This window comes from Penicillium soppii (genome assembly GCF_028829465.1).
Source record: "Penicillium soppii strain IBT 18220 chromosome Unknown utg000005l, whole genome shotgun sequence".
In the NCBI taxonomy this organism is placed as follows: domain Eukaryota; kingdom Fungi; phylum Ascomycota; class Eurotiomycetes; order Eurotiales; family Aspergillaceae; genus Penicillium; species Penicillium soppii.
In genome coordinates, this window is record NW_026643235.1 from 1,402,748 (window position 1) to 1,418,508 (window position 15,761).

At 46.7% G+C, this 15,761-nt stretch overlaps 5 protein-coding genes across 5 annotated transcripts; 3 read left to right on the forward strand and 2 right to left on the reverse strand.

Moving 5' to 3' along the window:
- Positions 1 to 172: 172 nt before the first annotated feature.
- N7529_005961 (uncharacterized protein) lies at positions 173 to 1,360 on the forward strand (the record flags this gene model as incomplete). The annotated part of the gene is made up of 5 exons (XM_057241488.1): positions 173 to 191; positions 250 to 431; positions 470 to 677; positions 746 to 836; positions 898 to 1,360. The coding sequence occupies 5 exons, from the start codon at positions 173 to 175 to the stop codon at positions 1,358 to 1,360; spliced, it is 963 nt and encodes a 320-aa protein (XP_057096847.1).
- A 1,168-nt stretch (positions 1,361 to 2,528) lies between these two features.
- On the reverse strand, positions 2,529 to 3,876 carry N7529_005962 (uridine-cytidine N-ribohydrolase; the record flags this gene model as incomplete). Its single annotated transcript, XM_057241489.1, has 4 exons — positions 2,529 to 3,065; positions 3,129 to 3,445; positions 3,496 to 3,703; positions 3,778 to 3,876. Coding segments are annotated over 4 exons (1,161 nt in total), but the record flags the coding sequence as incomplete, so codon positions are not given.
- A 258-nt stretch (positions 3,877 to 4,134) lies between these two features.
- On the forward strand, positions 4,135 to 5,564 carry N7529_005963 (PXA domain-containing protein; the record flags this gene model as incomplete). Its single annotated transcript, XM_057241490.1, has 2 exons — positions 4,135 to 4,645; positions 4,756 to 5,564. The coding sequence occupies 2 exons, from the start codon at positions 4,135 to 4,137 to the stop codon at positions 5,562 to 5,564; spliced, it is 1,320 nt and encodes a 439-aa protein (XP_057096849.1).
- A 154-nt stretch (positions 5,565 to 5,718) lies between these two features.
- Positions 5,719 to 7,459, forward strand: N7529_005964 (uncharacterized protein; the record flags this gene model as incomplete). Its single annotated transcript, XM_057241491.1, has 2 exons — positions 5,719 to 5,740; positions 6,705 to 7,459. The coding sequence occupies 2 exons, from the start codon at positions 5,719 to 5,721 to the stop codon at positions 7,457 to 7,459; spliced, it is 777 nt and encodes a 258-aa protein (XP_057096850.1).
- Positions 7,460 to 8,447: 988 nt separating this feature from the next.
- Positions 8,448 to 10,209, reverse strand: N7529_005965 (uncharacterized protein; the record flags this gene model as incomplete). The annotated part of the gene is made up of 3 exons (XM_057241492.1): positions 8,448 to 9,591; positions 9,658 to 9,679; positions 9,735 to 10,209. The coding sequence occupies 3 exons, from the start codon at positions 10,207 to 10,209 to the stop codon at positions 8,448 to 8,450; spliced, it is 1,641 nt and encodes a 546-aa protein (XP_057096851.1).
- Between the last annotated feature and the right edge of the window lie 5,552 nt (positions 10,210 to 15,761).

Sequence of the window (15,761 nt, forward strand, 5' to 3'; positions counted from 1 at the left end):
GAATATGATCTCATACTGCATGCAATCTAGGAATGAGGAAAGACCTATCATAAAATGAAAAAGAAGAGCAAGACTTAAATACCGCAACAATTGCCTTCTAATGCGAATTTTTAACATACCTCTACACACTTCCAAGTTCAATTTTACCAAAGACGAATTGCTCCTGCCTAAAATGCCTGCCCTTTCCAAAGGTACACCTTGCCCACCTTTTTCTTTAGAATGTGCTGACATGTAGTTCCTTCCTTTCAGCATCGGATATCGCTGTTAGTGCCTGGAGCTCTCAAAGTCATAAAATACTCCTCTACGGCCAAAGTGATGATGGTATGATTCATGAGTATAAATATGACGATGGAACATGGACCCACCTAGGACATGTTGCAAAAGCGCGGCCTGCTACTCCTATTGCTGTCACCAGCAACAGAAAGGACTGGGTGGGTAGTCTTCCACCTAAAGTTACCATTTTTTAGAGCCCCAATTAATCGATACGGTCCAGATCCGGGTTTTCTTCTTAGATGAGCATAGACGTGTTGTTCAAGCGGCCAACAAAGGCAGTAGCTGGGAACTCAAAGTTTGGCCAGTAACTTTGCATGCTGCCTCGCGGCTTGCAGCCCGCAACGATGGGGACAAAGGTTATCGCGCTTTTGGACAAGCGGAAAATGGCGACCTTATTGAGATGAGTATGTTCCCTATCTAGCTGTTTGGTTTCTAGAAATCAAACGCTAATACGCAACCTCTATTATGCTAGCTCGCAATAAGACCTCATTCTCCTGGAAGGTCATCTCCAAAAGAGCAGTTCCAGGGACCTGTATTGCGGTTCCTCAAAATGGATTGAATAGGTGAGAATGAAGCCACCCAAGATACTTAAGATGCTGAGCTAGGCCTAACAAATGCTCGCAGGCTCTACTTTTCCCAAGTACCCCAAAAGTACGAGAACAAGGACCTTTTCGACATGTTCCCGGGCCTAAAAAACGATATTTGTGTCAAGGCCGCTAAGAGTGTGACTGACTGGGTGACCAATTTGATTCCTGCTCAACAGCCAGATATGGAACTGGTTGCATACAAGTCAGATGGGCCTGGATCTCCATGGACTAGTACTACCTTGGCCACTGCAAAGCCAAATATGCAGATTGCGGCCACCGACTGTGAGCCTGGGTTGGATCTTCTTTATACGAACCATGGTAAGGTCTATGAATTGAGGAAAGATGGTTTTAAGGCCGATATTTCTGACGGCCCCGTTGCTATTGTGAACCGAGGCGGCAATAAAGTTGCCGCTTTTTGGCACGATGCCGAGGATCCAACGAAGATCGATTGGGCTGAAGGTACACCTGGTAGCTTGCATTCGAGGAGAGCTTTTAACTAAGCCCAATTCGGTATTCTAGGCAGAGGAGTTGGAAGGCTCAGATTATATGTAGAGATTTTGAAATTCTTCCGATGGAAGTCAATCCTTTCACCACATACTCAATCCCAACTATTTGCCAAACTTTGGAGCGTATAATCTTATCTAGCTGATTCTAGAACCTTAGTCTAAGCCAGTCTGTAGGTAATCGAGGACCCGAGGAACCCTTCTGCCCAGGAGTCTAAGATTGTGAAACGCTATCTGTGCGTGCTACAGGGCAAAAGATAAGGCAACGATAGCCCATATGGAGAGTAAGGGCAATCACCTAGCTATTTCAGCTCTGAAGCAGTCAGTCACTGATATACGATTAAGCTTTTATAGATCAAAATTTTGCCGGATGCCAACTGGGCCAAAGAAATATCATACCTCTTCTGCAGCAATCAATGACTCCCAAAGCTCAAGCGGACCGATGCGGCCTAGGATACCGAAATATAAGACACCGTGATGGAAGAAGGGCCAGATAGTATCTGCGCACCTATACCAGTAGAGAATGTCGAAGAGTGTCGGCCAGACCTTTGGAAGCAGAGCGCAAAGGGAGTATGGTCAACAAACAACGATATACCTTGCTAGTCGGCTGACTTAAAAATATGTTACGGTACACTCTATAACGTGAGGTTGTTGTTACGACCCCTGCAGCCACCAACTAATTGAGGGGCCGCAACTTACTGATGGGCCACCGAAAGCCAACCAACCTTGAAGTCACAGCATAGTGTTTGCCTTGTTTGCACGTAGATCTTCCAGGTTCCAGGGTTTTCCATACGTCTGGAATAGGAAAGTCCCAACTGGCAGAGGAAATCAAGTACGTATAGTGACTTAGGTACAGCGGAGCATCCGGGCACTGATAAACAGTTCTCTGATTGGGTTTCCTATCGTACTACGCTTGACGATCGGACTGTACATGTGCTAGGATGTATAGCGGCTCTTGGAAAATGGTAGTGTGGACGTTATCCCGCCTAATACCAGTCACTGTGTTGTCTCTTGTATCTGCGTGACAGTCTTTTGGACTGATGAGAAGTAAGTGTAAATCTAGTAATTGCACGAGCATGTAAATAGAACAAATCTAGACGCTATCTAATCAAAACCCATTCCAAGAGTCCGGAGGTGCATCCATTCAAAGTCCCTGGAAATTACCTTGCGCAGCGTTGCAATCGTCAGCTAGCTGGACACATTGGAGGATAATGTCCCAGAAGGCATCTAGATCAACGCCTCTCGGAATAGCAACGCCTGGGCCATCAACTGGAGCAGCGATCGACCGCCCCAGTTGTCCCGTAATGGATACATCTTTACCGTGCTGTCCATCCGTGACAATCTTCAAAGCGAATCGTTCCCCGCCTCTGTCGTCGAAGTTAAGAACTTGATTGGGGAGGCTTTTAGCAAATGTTGGGTTCAAATTCGACAGGATCACAGCCACGGCAAGAGGATCATGTAGTGGAGGACCGGTGGTCAGCCCAAATGCTTTCTCATACGTTGCAGCGAAGAAGGTGAGCAATGCATGCAAGATCTGGCGAAGAACGGTGGGTTCCTTGTCTGCGTGGACCGAACCATGCAAAATACGGGTTTGAACAGCCTGTGAGGCTAGAACCTGATGCGTAAGATCCAAAGCAGCGATAGTGGTTTTCGCGGCAAGAATAGGATTGCTAAATATTGACTCTGAAGCCTCCGGGTCACACTGCGGTAGGTTTCTGAATTAGACATGAAGACAGAGGGATAATTTTCTTAGGGTAGAACGAACATAGATGTTAAACTCAGCCCATGGTGTCACATTGCCAATTCTAGACCTCTCACCCGCGAGTCGGCTCATGGGCGCATCAGTAAATCCTCCCCCGATGGCACCACCCATAAGGCTTAGTCCCTGAATGTGTTCTGCAACCTCAGGAAAGGTTGCAAACAGCAAGGCCACGTTAGTCAGGGTTCCTGTTGCAACCACCCATGAAACACCTTTGGGTTGCGCCATCAGGGCATCTCTCATGGCCACAATGGGGTTTTTATCGGTGATGGGTGCTCTTATGGCCTTAGGGAGAAGGTCGGTACCATCAAGCCCGGATTCGCCTAAACAATTGTCACTAAAATTGTATATTTCTGCTCACCATAAGTCTTACCATGGATATCTGGCGCATGCATAGCGGCACGCGAAAAGGGCTTCCGGCTACCAGGATAAACCGGAATATCAGGCTTGCCAATGGCTGTCAAGATACTGCCCGCATTGGCAGTTGTGTTCTCTAAAGATGCATTTCCATGGACGGTACTAATCCCAAGAAGATGCAAAGAAGGATGATGAGCAGCGATCAAAATTGCGAAGGCATCCTTCTAAATATCAGCTCCAATCTCTGCTTTTCACTCTTTATCTGAGAGAGATTCGTAGCTTACATCGTGGCCTAGACAGCGTTAGTGATTGGTAATGCAATATGAGGATAGTAATTACCAGGGTCGCAGTCCAACCACAAGGGAATAGGGCTGTACTGATTTGATAGCCTTGTCATGATGTCTGATTCAGAATGATGAAGATTTTAATCAAGAATCAAAAGAATCAAAGGACCAACTCGTTCAAGTAAACAAGATCCCCGCATCAATGAAAGATGATAAGCCTTATCTCCCAGCCCTAAGCCCTACTACCTAATTAGGTATACAATTCAACTCTCGATGGTACTTGCGTTTAGTCTCTACAAAACAGGGATTCCCTTTGTTGTTTATTAAGAACTGTCGAACCAACTTTGAAGATCCTATGGCTATGTTATGAGATGACCGATCCTCTCCGCCCCGGCCTTCAGCCGATTTCCCATCTCAAGGCTGGGCCGACGACCTCCAGCTCGAGATCCACCGCGCTGCCTTCCCCGACGACGCTTCAGCCTCCATCACGTCCGTCCTCACGACTGCGTACACAAAGAGCTTCCAGTAAAGATGATCCAGATGCGACCAGCGAAAAGGCCACCACTGCCCTGATAAGACGCATCCTGTGTCCCCAGACCAGCAGCTACGGGTCGTCTAATCCCCAGCCTCCGGAAGAGCTGTTACCTCCCCTCACGAGCTCCAATGACGTCGACCGTCAACTCTACGCCCTCCTTGCCATTATAATAAAAGAGTTCGTCTATTCGTGGTACTCGAAAATTACTACCGACCAGGCTCTTGTGAATGAGGTCCTACAAGTAATCGCGCATTGCACGCGTGCACTCGAGCAACGGCTGCGCCAAATCGATGTCGCACGATTGGCCCTGGACGAGATTCCTGCGCTGGTGGAAGCACATGTACACTGTGAGACTTGAAAATTCCCTTACTCTTCCTTTCGGCGTTCTCGGTTATACCTCACAGAGGGAAAAGTTTGGGGAACCGGGAAACTTTGTGCTAACTCTGTGGACTTGTAGCATACAGACTGGCCAGGCAACGGTCACATCTTTCAGGGCTACCGACGTCGTACCGTGCGCTATATCATGAGTTAAATCCACACCCTGGTCTCTCTCCGGTGCCTGATACGGCGGATCCAGATACAATTGCCGAGCAAAGTGAAAATGAAGCAGTCTATCGACGGTTACTCGCAAACGGTAGTCTGGCAGTTCTTCTACCTACCGAGGACCTCGAGAACACTAGTCTTCGAGCGCTGGTAGTCGATGTGATAGCGGACCTCATTTTGGGGAACCAAATCAGCGGCAGGGCTTGCGAAGGTTTCTTCATATGGGAAACTATAGCCAAATTCGCCGCTCGAGTGGGACAGCGTCAATCATCGGATGACTCCAAATCCGGGCCGGACTCTCAAATAAACCGATTAGAGAAGTTTGGCTTGCTCTCGGCCGAAGATGAGGTCCAGCCATCGGCGTCATTCCCAGCCACCGCCTGGGTATGGAACGTTTTGCAAGCCATCTCTTTTGGCTACGTCGTTTTGCGTTTCATTGTGTTGGGCTTATTACGTGTCGCATCGAGCCCAGGCCCTTCGCATGGTGTTGACGTTTCAGTTGCCTCCACAGCATTCGGGGGACAGAAGAAAGTTAGGACAGACTCGAACGATGTCAAAGGTAAACGGCCAGTTCTGGACTATAGGATGTATTCCATGGTCTCGGAGATACTGGGAATACCTTGGAGGATGCCATGGTTGAGCGGATTGCTCGCTCTATTCCAATACCTAGTTCTGGCAGGCCCAGGCAAGGTCGGTGAGGCAGACGGAATTCTTGACAGGTGAGTTATGTGTGCTATTTTCTTTGTCTCAGAAGTATTATCCTTCCCTGCAGCCCTCAAGCCTTCTCCTCGGGGCTCGGGACTACTTGGAAATGAACAGTCGACTGTGGAGCAACGGTTTTGATCTTCTGAGCCACGATCTTAGGGTCAAGTGTCACATGTATGAGCCAATGTGGTACAGTGAGCGTCTTGCTCGCATACTACATCGATCACTTGACCTATCTGTAACCCTGGGAAACGGCTGTATTACGGCTTACGGTCATCTTACGATCTTACGGCATCCTTACTGTACGGTCATTACCGTCAGGCTTACTAGGCCTTCCAACATAAGATTGGCTGCCTTCGACTTGGCCCAAGCGAATTTCGAGTTTCGAACAGGGATGGGCTGCTCGTCCGCGTCGCTCTCGTTCATTTTGCTCTGAGAGAGAACTCTTAGATGTGCGCGATAGCGCCCGGGCCCGGCCCTTTCCGTACCGCTCTGTCCACTCTGTTTACGCAAACCTTGAGTTTCCGACATGTGCCAACTTTCGAACCATCGATGTTCAGAGAACTACGAATGAAAATCATCCATAAATCATCCATATTAGTTCAATACGACCTTGGCAAGGGAAAGGGGCTTACCACGCACGAGCGAAAGAGAGAGGGGCAAAACTTCAACTGGTGCCGATCATTTCATCGGTGGAACTATACTTTCTTTCGGCGCTTGCATGAAAAAAAGCCTCGCTAGTGAATTAACTGGTTTCGGTCCAATGAGCGAAATTCATCTCGGAATTCGCAAATTGGCCGAGGTTAGTGCATGAAACCCGCTTGTGCGCCAGGTACACACAGCTATGCTAGCCGCTACAGAGGGGGCTATGTCTTTGGCATGCCTTAAAGGAATTGAATCCCTGCAATGGCTGGCCCAAGCTCCTTTCAAATCTCTTAGGCATAAGTCAATCTTGTTCCGCCTACCCCCGCTCTATACGATTGATCCTGGTTCTGGTCTCATGTTAAGAACTAAAACATACGCCAAAACAAAAAGGCACAACGTTCCGGGCTCCACAATCGAGGTTCATTTCTGTTTCGCTCTATTGATTTTTTTGTTGATTTTCATTTCTTCCGACGTCATGGTTTAAAATATGCTGACTCCACAGATTCCTCCGAGAAACCATAGAGGAGTACGTGCTAAGCCCCACTTTGTTGCCCAACCTCCTACTCGCGACGAGGACTGCGCTATTTCCCGCCAACACTCGTCCATCATCTCAGATAGCGGCCGTCAATCCTGGAGGCGACAACAGTGGCGATCAAACTGCAAGCCGTCTAGCCTCACTTTCCTCCATCGCAGCCGATGCCCCATCCAATGTGCCGATCAAACGGGAACAGGGAATCCATCCATCCAAAACGGCGATCGCCTCTATCAAGCGGGAATGCGCAACCCGTATTCTCGGTATCATGCCGCGCACCGCAGCACGAGCCTTCCTAGGTGTCCCCTCGTCGGAACCTCCGCCAAGCTACAGTGGTGATCGTACCTGCAGCAACACCAACACTTCACGCTCCCTCGCCATTTCGCCCCCAGCGCCCTTTGTCGCTAGCGGGGATCTGATGGCGCCTCAAGGGAATGATCCCCCGTTATCATCGCACTTGTCGGCGCCGACTCCTCCCGTTGCGGAGGGTGGCCACATTGCCGCTGAGCGGCTGCACACAGACAAACAACCCGGAGTCGATCTCGAGGAGCTGTATCTCCTGGAAACAATCGAGAAGGATTTCCTGGATGTATTTGCGGATAGTTACTGCAACAAACATCTCATCTACTCTATCATCGAGATGGTGCTGGCCAAGGTACTCCCTGAAATGACGGAGCGCAGCGTCCAAGACTTGATGGAGGATCGTGGGGTGGCGTCAGCGCCCCCTGCCTTCTAGTAGTATTTGTATATATCTCTGTTTGTTGGATTTTTTAGTAGCACCAAAACTTAAATTTTAATGTGATATGCTCTACCTATGACCAGCATAAGCGCCAAACCCAAGAAAAACAAGATATTGGGGTTAATTGTAAAATGAACAAGATGAGAAATCGGGGTATAATAGAGTGCCGACATGAGGGTAAGTGGGAATAAACAAGGGAAACAAAAAGACTAAAAAGAAACCTGCTAATCTGACATGCGGGTTCATGTATAAGGGAACCATGGGACATTATGTTATTTCCGCGTGAGCGGCCCAGTATAAAGAAATTAAGAAAGAAAGAAAAAGAAGGAAAAGAGTGTAAGAAGATGCAGTACAAGGGATGAAGATGAAGAATGAGTAAGGAAGAAACCAAAATGCAAGAAGAACAGGGGGATATAGCGTAGCAAACCAATAGCACAACAGTAAGCATTGAAAGCAGCAAAAAGCAAAAGGCCCGAAGAAAATGAACATGATAGAATGGTATTGATGGCGCGGGTAAAACTCCCAGGTCGGTAAGCGTTTGTAGTCGGTAGGGTAGTTGAGTCAGTAGAGTCAATCCAAATCAATAAAACAATTGAAGTCAGTAAGGTCAATCCAAGTCATATGCATCCATAGACCTCGTTGAGGCCGGAAATGCTCCGGGTGTGCTCCGAGATCCGTCCCAAAGGGTAGATAGTGTGAGGTTGCCCTCTGAACATTTGTATGTATGCTTCTTTTTTTGTTTTGTTTCCCAGGCTTTGTCCTTGTCAGGGTACCATTGCTGGAAGGAAAGGAAAGGAACGAATACACAATCGTACATATATGCATGAGAACAAGAATGAAACGGAAGCGCCCAGGAAATGAAATAGGGAAGAAAAACCAAGGGGGAATCACAGCAAGGGGGAAGAAGATGCTGCAAACAAGAAGGCTTGGGGGCAGCGCAAAAGGATAATTGGCAAGGCAGACAATCAGAACAAAAGACGCACACTCATCCCAGGTTGTGGATGCTCCGCTTCTTTCGCAAGCGCGGGCCACCATCGTCGTGGTGCTCGTCAATGCGCGGCAGACCACTGAACATCATCCCAGCCTGGCTCCTAGTCAGGTCGAGTCTCTCCATCAGCTTTCCCATGGTGAGGTACTCGTGTGCGGCCAGGCCGGCGGGCTGGTGGTCGAAGTAGCTGAGGACCAGTTCGAGGGCGCGGCGAGCCTCGTCTTGAGTTGGGGAGCATGGGGAGCTGATTGGCGATATGGTGCTTGACTTCGGCGGGGGAGGCATGCAGCTGGTTTTTAGTTCTGGTCTAGTGGCTTTTATTTCTGGGTCGCTGCGGTTGCGCTTGATGACGTTTGAGACGTTCGGGGTTCTGAAGGACAGGAAGGACTTAGACTCGTCCAGTTCCAGGGGAGATTCCAGGGTGGAGACTGAGGCGGATTGAGTTTCGGGTTCGTCTTTGGGGAGCTCCATTTGTTCGTCGGCTGAGAGGAGTGTTGGGTCGATTGGGAGGGGAAAGGTTTGACTGCGTGGTCGGTTGTTGTTGGGGAGGCGGGATTGACTGGTTGGGGTAAATGGGCTGTCTGAGACTAGGGTTGAGGTTGGGCTTATCATTCCCACTGCTGAGTCGGGTGAAGCTGTGCTCTTGGAATAGCTGTGTTGTTGGTACAGATCAGGCATGGCGTCCGTGATGTCCCGCTTGATGCCTTCATGGCTTCCCGGGGACAAGGGAGAACCAAACGCGACGGGAGAAGTTGGCGAGCGTCCTGTTGGGCTTTGCAGGGCAGATCCAAAATCGGTGTTGATCCTGGATGGGCTGTTTGAATTGCTTCGGTTTTGAACGGACCCTCTGCGCGCCTTTGCCCCAAGGAGGTTGTTCTTCTGTTTGAACTTTTCCAACCAGGCAGTACTACAAACCTTTTCTTTGCCCTCTGGACACCCGCAGGTGCTGGCGAAAAAGATAGCTTTTTCTTTGATCAACTGGTCGGTCAGGGGATATCCAGTGGTTTGGTAGTTTCTCGCCCAGTTGGACAGCGCTTTTTCAATATCGGGGACTCTTCCCTTGGCCCTCTTGATAGGAGATCGACATCCATCATCGGGGTTTAAATACTTCTCTTTCTGGCGTAAGACTTTCGAAACTGTGCTGGGATATGTTAGACTTCATCATTTTTTTCAAAAAGAAAACACAAAGAATGTTTCAATGTAATACCTTCTTTCCACGCCAAACAACGCTGTAACGAGTCAGCCATAGTCCTGTAAACATTTCAATCTGAACAATGTGCTTACCTCCAATATCAGTCTGTTTGGCAGTCTTGTTTTCCTCGTGATATAGACACATTTGCCGACGATCTTCATCGGTAAGTGTTCTGCGAGGCGTAGAGCCTCCAGTAGAGGTCTTCCGTATTTGCTGCACAGGAGCAGTTGGCGACATGGAAGTCGGGGCGGGTACATTTTGCAAAACAGACTCGGGAAAAGGCGAATGTGTTGCGAGCATGCTAGGCCAGGATGAAGGCATGGAAGGCATGGAAGGAGCCACTGACAGTGAAAGTGGCATAGTAGCATAATGCGGCGGGATGGACATGCCATACGAACAATCCACGGACATCATGGGTGGTGGACCAAAATCAAAACCACTATATTCCGGCATTGGAGGCGAGTGCTGGGGGGAAGCGAAAGCTCCTACTTCCACCCATGGTGAATGTGGGAATTCGCCGTCTGCGGCATGGTGAGTTCCCGTTTCCATATTGGATTGATCCTCCATCGACGATTGCACAATCTCTTTGATCTTATTCTGTGCTAGTGGGGTTGTAGGTAGACTCGATTTCCGAAGCAACAAAGAAGAAAAGGACGACAAAAGAAATCCCGGGGAACAATGAGACAATCTAAGAGTGAGACAATAAGAGCTGATGCATGTTCCAGTTGGTGTAGACGTGTATAAAATTACCGGCGAGATTGAGAAGAGGTTGTAATGACCCGAGATGAAGTGTGAGATTATTGACTACCTCCGTAAGAATCAAGGTAGTAACAAAGCCGATGTATTCAAAGTATACGGGGATATGCAGGAGGGGAGGTAGAAGTAAGAGCGGGTAAGGCAATGTAGTTAAAAGAAAAGGCCAGGGCCAGGGCGATCAATATCGCGTGGATTGGCATAAATTGGATCTCGATTACAACTGGCATAAGAAAATCACCAGTCCGGAGAAATCCATGATAACATTAGGAGAGAGAATGGTAGTCTGATTATTGTGATTGGACTATGAGGGCGAGAAAAGGAAAAAAAAAAGGGATTTTTCGTGAAAAAAAAACAAATTAGAATTTGGAATAATATTCGTTATATTATACATTTCAATATAATCATACAGGTATACATACAATACAACGTACAGAATTAATTTCAGTTGGAAAATAATCCCTGTCATAGAGGGGGAAACGGCATTTGGTTGGTTGGTAGTGCGATATATTGCGGCAGGGGTTGCATCTCGTCAGGCCTAATCCGTGGTATTACGGTGTAAAGGTGTAAGTTGTAAGAATATGGAAATCTGCTATATCCTAGCGAGTATTTTTCTCATTTTTAATTATTATTAGTAGTAGTATTATTACTTTATCCTTGTTGCTGTTATTATTGTTCTTATTATCATTATTGCTCTCGCTATATTTTGTTTCTGGTTATTCTTGGCATTTTCACTTTTCATGGAGCCCTATTCATCCAGGCTCATCTCTACAGGGATGTTTTTGGACGGGCAATATAAAATCGATACCCAACATCCATTCGTACATCTATGTACCTAAAGATGAAGGGAGTTGAGAAGAAGAAAAGCCCAAAAAAGCACGAATAGACGAAACACACAAGGCGTATATATAACTCGGCGTCACCGATCAACATTGGACACTGAAAAAACCTTGATCAATATTTGACGGCTGTCTAATCCTTCATATGTGGCTGACCGTTTTCCGTTTGGGTTATTAGTGTTGCGGAGGGTCCCTCTTGGACGAGGCCAAATCACGGTCGATCATCCGGAAAGGGAAGCAGCGAGGAACGAGGTTCGCTGAAAGTGCAAAAGCTCGGATCATCGTGGATATATTTTGAGCCCGCGAACCCCGACGACGGATCGAGAACCGCTGAACCTAAAACCCGCATGATATACAAGGTAAACATAACTAGAGGGCGATCAAATTGAACCGGGATACCAGGGCAATAGCGGCAATGGACAAATATTATCGTCCAACGCATGGGTTTCATCCGAAAGTCTTTCAAAACTGTTCAGTCGAATGAAGAGTCCGACATTCACAATTCTAGTCTCTCATGTGACATGTGTCAGCACGGTTGACGTGGTAGCGAGAAGAAATTGAGAAAATGAGGAAAGAGGACGGGTCCGAGATCTTAATCTTGTCCAGTGAATCAACATTCCATGATCGGGGAGGGAGAGCAAATTTCCTAGATTGGATGGCAGTGAAGGTCCAAGGGACTCCTACCAGATTGGGGGGATTAGGGGCTAGATAATGGGAGGTGAAGGACGTGCCGATCTTAAAGTTTGGTATTTACGGTGTAAACCGCATCAGACATCCATCAGAGATGACACGGCTAAAATGAGAGTAGTTTAAAAGTAGCAAATAAGGAGCTACAAGGATCATCTCTGGATGGACCAATCCGATGTAGAGATTGGCCTGCGGTTGATACGGCCGATACAAGGGCCGAACAAGAAGTTGGAGAACCGTCCTATCATAGTGTGTAGAGGGCAATTGAAGATTCTACAACATAACTATAACATATGGAAACCATGGATGTCAGTGAAAAGAGGGGAAACCTTTCCCCAAATGTCTCAATTTAGTTGGATTTGCTCCCGCTCTCTCTCTCTCGCTTTTCACTTTCTCTCGGACTATCTGTTCCTTTCCGTTCGTTCTTCTTTTCTTTTTTTGATGTATCTCAGCCCTCATTTTGCTCCACTGACCCACTGCGGTCCCGGCCCGGCAACCTTCGATATTTCTTACATTTCCATGTAACTAACTTGTTTTTGTGTTTTTCGGGTGACCATAGTACAAACTGAGTGGAAACTTTTTTCTAGAATTACTGTATCACCAATTGGATATAAAAGGACGCATACGAAACGTGAAGAATGAGGCAAAAATGAAAAGCAGAATACCGTTCTAGTGTAAGTATCATGCCCTATCATATACTCCGTATACTCCGTACTATTCCCTCATATCGAACGGGATACCTATTTGGACGCGGTCTAGTAAGTAAATACTACCTAAATTTTCAATACTCAAGTGTTCGACACGAGAAGTCCCCACTTGTTCGACTCAACCCACGAGGAAAATGTCAAATTCGCCTACTATTACTAAATTATACTCTACGAGGCTTCTCGAACCTTGCAGTTTTGACATGGAATGTTTGAACAAAGATTGCCTCAGAAAGAAAAGAAGAAGAAAAAGAAGAAAAATTGCAAAATCAAGGTTACAACCGCAGTTTTGGACAAATCAACGTAAATTCCCAGGCTGGTTAGTACCTGTTTGACGCTCGACACCAAGTGCTGATTCGGTCGCAGTGCCAATCATCATGCTTACTGCCGTCGGCTTTGGTGCTTTGCGCCAGTACGATCGACCAACCAAAAAAAGAAATATCTGCGAAATTTAAATTGAAATTTTGAACGAATCACGACTGGCCGAACTAGTTGAAAGTTGAAATAAATTATACAAGATTGTACCCTACATGATAGGAAATGCTAGATTTCCCCAACAATCGCCGAGAACTGTCACACCGATCGATACTTATACTTAGCCCATGAAATCGTAGTCGATCATAGGCTGACGCCATTGATTTCTCGGAGGATTTGCAACGGACGTCTTGTCAGCACACAATTGTTTCGTTTTTTCGTAATTTCGGAGCTAAAGAAGGAACAAGTAGTCTAGACCGGTCAGAATTCAAATCGCCTGCCTATGGACGGGCCAATTCGTATAATTACCTCTTCCCATTTGGGCCGTTATTTTCTTGGCTGTCAAAGTTCTGGGAACACATTGCCGTTGGACAAATTCAGGGACTATCGGACACAACTGTAGGCAAATGGAGTGTTGCAAGGATGTACAAGCTTGAGTCAGGTACCGATCGACATGACCTAAGACAAAACCTGCCCGTTGTAATCCTGCCCGGGCCAACTCCGGGTGTCAAATGGTACGGAAACAATCTATTCTGACCGATGGGGATAGTGGGGGTGGATATGTTTGTCGGAATATTTTGTTACTAGTCATATGGACTTTGTAGAGACGAACCGCTATGTAGAAGCTTTTATATAACTATATATATCTCTTTTACTTTCAGAAGTAAAAATAAAAATGTAAGCCTACTTAAATTCCATGACATAATAAAGGTAGTACCTCGAGCCATGGCATCCGGGGAAGAGCATGGCTTCATGCAATGCAATGCGCAATGCGACGGGGATGGCGGATGGACCCTCCATAAGAAGAGAAAAATGTAGCTCTGCCGGGGGCTGGTGTCATAGCAGTCACCTGATGAAGCTTCTGGGTATACAAGTATAGTCAGTACGTAGGTGCGGAGTACTCGGTAACTATATTGTATGCATTGGTAAGTATACGGTACGGAGTATAGTATGCCCAGCCGCCGATCGTGAATCTAAGGACGGACCAGATCGTGAACAGCCCCCTTTTAGCCCCCTCTTTTGTCATGAATCCTTTATCGCACTAGATCGACAGACTTATGGGGACTTTCTCCACCTCAACAAGTCCCCGTGAAGAGAGGTTCATGAAAGGTAACTAGTAACTTCAGCTCATTGGAGTATTATTGTATGAGTCTAACCCTATCTACTGACATGGATTTACGATATATATAGTACCTTCAGGGTAGATACCAAGTGGAGTTAATCAGATAAACGTTTCTAACTCGACTAATATCTACCTAAGGCATACACCGCTTGTTGGATTCTTAGCTGCAAATTCCGGTTTGCCTCCTTTCGTTTTTTGCTTTTTCTCTTTGTTTTTTTCTGTTTGGTGGATTTACTGGATTTACTCAGATAGTACCTGTGGCATGCAGAATGCGGTTTGCATGTCAATCTAGTGCAGATCTGATTTCATTCCCAATTTTCGGTTACCGAGGAGCTAACGAAAGAGAAGCTAACATTTTGAATACAACAAAACGTGCTAGAAGTTGGTTGACAAATAAATCCCATTTCGATTGCATCTTGATTCATTATATTTTTTGTGGGCCAGCACTTAGTATGTAATTTTTGAAGATGTATAAACCTATCGGAAGCCTGACCTTGGGGTTATTTTCTCAAAAAGAACTTAAATGTAGATAGCCCGAGTGCTCGTGGGCATTTGTTATATACGCGTCCATAACCACGGTTGCCGAAGTTATTAGCCCTAGGTCAATGCGTCGAGTCGCGGCCTTGCTCTACATGCCATGCACACCATAGCCGCCTTCCGGTTCATCCGCACTCCCGCCCAAAAACTATAGAAGGATTTCGGAGCTTTGCTTTGGACCTGACAGCAAAACGAAGGGAAAAAAGTACTATGATCGACAACTCATAAATGAAAGACCTGGCTGGATCCTGGTTATTACTAACAGGGGTTACTTGGATATTTGCCTGACTTGTCAGCTTCGCCGGCGAAAAAAGTAAAATGGGATCGAAAATGCAATAAGATCCAAGGAATCAAGCCGTCTGCAAGAATCATAGAAGGAATCATAATTACTGGCTAGGGTTGTGTGCAGACGGGAAGTCTGGTAAAGGGGAAAATACCAATCGGATAGCTTTAATAAAAGGATTCGCCATGCAGGCGTCCTCGGTAGGGATCTTGAGGGTCTGTGTAAAGCGATAAGAGCATTGGGTATTGCATGATGCAACTGAGAATTTTGCAGTAAGCCGGGGGCTTCATTGGCTCCAACGTGATAAATTCTCGCGCGCAGATTTAGTTGCGTATGCAAGGCAATTAGTGGGCTTGGTGCCCTCCCGTCTGTTGGACTGGATGGTTACAATTTGGGTAGGAAAGCAGTAGTATAGAATGTTTTCTTCTTTTACGAGGTGCGTTTTGTTTTTTTACTTCTTAAGTTGACAATGCAAGCTTCCATGAAGAAACTAGGAAATTTTTGGCGCTGGACAAAGAGAAACAATGGGCCGCTTGGGAAAGAAAGGGTAATCATAACAATACGGACTGGTCGCTTCAAGGAGCCAACTAAACAAAAAAATGACTGTGTGCCAATGATATCAAGAGAGAAGAAAAATACCCATAACTTTTTTCTCACCTCGTGCCCATGGGCCTGTGTGTAACCCCTGGCAAGCCTAACTCGAGTTCATCGAATCCCAA